Source organism: Musca vetustissima, unplaced genomic scaffold, assembly GCF_032173495.1.
Source record: "Musca vetustissima isolate MV318-11 ecotype Yass unplaced genomic scaffold, APGP_CSIRO_Mvet_v1 utg5838, whole genome shotgun sequence".
Classification (NCBI taxonomy): domain Eukaryota; kingdom Metazoa; phylum Arthropoda; class Insecta; order Diptera; family Muscidae; genus Musca; species Musca vetustissima.
This window is the reverse complement of record NW_026878345.1, coordinates 38,231-42,085: the sequence shown is the minus strand read 5'-3', so window position 1 is coordinate 42,085 and position 3,855 is coordinate 38,231. Positions and strand designations below refer to the sequence as shown.

At 33.3% G+C, this 3,855-nt stretch overlaps 1 protein-coding gene across 1 annotated transcript; it reads right to left on the bottom strand.

Moving 5' to 3' along the window:
- Positions 1-376: 376 nt before the first annotated feature.
- Positions 377-3,061, bottom strand: LOC133323139 (E3 SUMO-protein ligase ZBED1-like). The gene is made up of 3 exons (XM_061532093.1): positions 2,785-3,061; positions 1,068-2,727; positions 377-1,005 (listed from the first exon to the last, which is right to left on the bottom strand). The coding sequence occupies exons 2-3, from the start codon at positions 2,604-2,606 to the stop codon at positions 808-810; spliced, it is 1,737 nt and encodes a 578-aa protein (XP_061388077.1). The 5' UTR covers positions 2,607-2,727; positions 2,785-3,061; the 3' UTR covers positions 377-807.
- Positions 3,062-3,855: the final 794 nt, after the last annotated feature.

Here is a 3,855-nt window from a genome sequence, read left to right as displayed (position 1 = left end):
AAACTATCGATAGTCGCATCATTCGATATTTTCGATAGTTTGTTGGAAAACTATCGATAGTATCGAATAATGTGGGAATGCCAATATTAATTTTTCAATAATGCGCGCAACTTTTTTTCATTGTTCTATGTTATTAATTTGTGTGTTATAATTATTTTTGTATTATGGTTTTTGTTAAACTTTTGCGATTTTTATTAAAAATAAAAATAACTACTAACAAAACTCATCACAAATGTAATAACCATTCAAGTCAATATCAATAAACAACACCGATATGTACTTACATGTATTTTTAATAACGGACTCAATTATATTAAATGATCTAATGATTAATATTCTTTTATTAAGAAACGCTTAAGCAAAACAAATTGACATAAAAACAAAAAATATTTGGAATTCATTAGTACAGTTATTATTAAAATATGTACATATAGTAAATATTAATTATAAACTATATTTATAGTCAAAAATAACAGACAATAACGCTTAAACAAAACAACAACATAAAAACAAAAATATTTGGAATTCATTTTTATAAGGCACTTTGAGATCAACTTTTACAAAAAAATGTATTTGCATGTAGTAAAAATTAATTAAAAATTATATTTATATTAAAAATTAAAATAAAAACAGATAATAACGCTTCAACAAAACAACTAAACATAAAAACAAAAAATATTTGAAATTCATTATTACAGATACATTCAGATCTTATTTTATAAAAATATTTAATCAAATTAATTTAAATTTAAAATTATAATGAAAATTACCTTGAAAAAGGTATTATTTGTTTAAAAACCTTACTTCTTATAATTCTTTACTGACCCAACAATTTTTGTTAACAAAGAGCAGCATATCAACATTTTTTGGCTTTAAGCTCGATCTTCTTTCCGAAATTATGGCTCCGGTTTTGCTAAACATTCGCTCAGCCTCTGTCGAAGTTGCTGGTACGCATAAATAGCGTAAGGCACATGACTTTGTGAGTGACATTTGGCCAGAACAATTCTGAAAATAAACATAACACTTCGTAAATTTGTTAATAAATAGTTTTGTATTATATTATTTACCTTCCAGTACTGTAATGGATCTATTTCTAATGCTGCATTTTCATTTTCAAAATATTGCCTAAGAGAAATGATGGCGTCTACTTGATGTGATCTTACTTTAGAGGCAATTTTATTTCCTACGAATTTTAAAAGCGGTGGCTGCGAACTTTGATGAATATTTTTAGAACATGATGGTTCTAAATTATCTTGTTCCATGGTGTTGTTTTTGTTCATACCACTCAACACGTTTTGTAAAAATTGTGTTCCTCCATCTGCATTGCTTGGGAAAAGAAAACCTTCCTTCTTGAACCGAGGGTCTAATAATGTTCCGAGTCTTGTAACTGTACGCTCCTCGTAAGGAAATAGCCTTTTCTTTATTCTTTCAAGCAGAAATATACAAGCTTGATGGCCTTCTGAAGTTTTCATAGTACTTTTTAACTCATCAAGAGATTTAAAAAGACCACATGTTAGAGGAACTACTAGGGAAATAGTAACAGCTGCACTTGACGATGTTTGGACTGTAGCGGCATCAAATGGCATAAGCAATTGTTTAAGGTCCTGCAAAAATTCTATATCGTCTGCCGTTAAAGGTAGCGGTGCCTTTGGTGTCATTAGCAGTACATTTGAAATAGAATTATTTGTTAAAAGAATGCTCTCCACCATTCTGAGAGCACTGTTCCAGCGGGTCGGTACCTCCTGTTTTAGGCTGTGGGGCATATCTCTTCCTTGGTCCGCTTTAAACTTTTCGTAGGAAATTGTGCTGCTCTTAAAATAGCTCACAATTTTCTTACATTTCCCTAAAGTAGTTTTAACATAATCTTGCGCTAAGCAATCTTGCACCACAAGGTTAATAGTGTGTGCAAAGCATGGCAGATTTCGTTTTTGAAGCAATTCGCACGCTTTCAACATACTGCTAGCATTATCGCTGACAACTGCCACCACTTTCTCCATTAGACCCCACTCTTCTAACACGGCGCGCATAGATATTGATATATTTTCTGCGTTGTGATTAGTGGAACATAACATTTTTTTTGTAGACAAAACAGCTGTACGGAGAACAAAATCTTTTGTAACAAAGTGGCACGTTACGGTGAGGTAGCTCTCATTTGCGCGCGATGTCCATAGGTCTGTTGTAATAGCGCAGTGTTGTAACCCGTTAAGAATAGTTTGCAACTTACTCTTTGTTTCGTTGTACATATTTATCATCAGAACGTTTTTTAGGGTGTTTCTTGAAGGCAAAACGTAGCGCGGATCTAAGCATCGGACAAAATCACGGAATCCTGTATCCTCTACTACACTGAATGGCTGTACATCAGTGGCGATCAAAATCATTAAAGCCTTATCAAGTTCTTTTTTACGTGCCGATTCAGTATCGTAGGTGACTGAATTGTTGAAAAAATTATCAATTGTTTTCGTTGGTTTCGGAAGCTGATTATAAGAAGGATGGCTACGTTTTAAATGATCCAACAGATTTGACGTGTTACCGCTAGTTTTGTATATTTTCCCACACAGCTGACACTTAGCATTTCTTTTATCTGTTGTTTTTGAAAATAGTTCCATACTTCTGAGAAACCGTGGCGTGCTCTTTTTGACTTATTAGTTTCCCCACCAATCGTGCAATTTTCACGTTCTTCTTCATTTTCATTACCAGTTTCTTCTATGGAAATGGAGGTAGAAATATCTGTAAACATTTTTAATCAACAATTGAACAAAATATAAATAAACACATTTTACTTACCGTTTGGTCTTTTCAGATATCTGTTCATTTTAAACAGTGTTCTGTTTTTTACATATATTTATGACAAATCAAAGTTGATAAATTAACGACGCGGTTTATATAGAAGATATCTAAGTCGTTTAATTAACAAAGTTGCGCCTCTAACTGAATAAATGCCGGAATCCGTTTTTTCAACGATAGTATCGCTATCGAAAAAAAACCATCGATAGTCTAGTGAAAACCAAACCATCGATACTATCGATATTACTATCGATAGTTTGCCACCTCTAGTCATAGGTACGTGGATTAGGTGCTTGAACGACAGGCCGTGGAGGCAGTTTTATGAAGAAAAATTTCTTCCGCGATGAAACAATTTTCCCTATAAACAATTTAATAATGAAACAATTTAATAACAGTTCGAGTGGAGGTCATTTACATGATGTAGTGTTTCACACATAATGTCATCTTTCACACAATGTCAACTAATAAAGATAAAGATAAAAAAGTGTCAGTCGGTGTTGCCGACCGATATTTACCCCCAGCCTATGGTTTGCGGATTACACACCTATTTATACCCTACACAACTATGTTATCAGGGTATTATAGCTTTGTGCAGCCCCAAAAGTTTGTAACGCCGCGGTCCTAGACCCACCTTTAAGTATACCGATCGTCATATCTCGACTAGCTGAGTCGATCTAGATATGTGTGTAAAGATCGGTCAATATTTAGCGGGTCAAATGAACCCTGACTTTTGTGTGAAAAATTACAAAATTTGTATTCTATGACGTATATATTTGCCCCTGAAGGACCTAAACCAAAAAAGTTGATAATATGTTCAAGAGGAGTGGTTGACCTTTAAATTGATAACAATTATATGGTAGTATGTGGGAGCTACACTTAAATATTTACAGGTACTTACGTATTCAGACATTATTTAATAACCCAAAATCACACTAGAGGGCGGAAATATAGCGCTGATCGCTTTGAAAATTTCCATGAGATTCCAGTTATGGTCAAGAACAACGCCTATAATTTTCGGTGATGATCAGATAATAATTTTGGGATGAAGTGGACCGAAAACTTAACATTTTG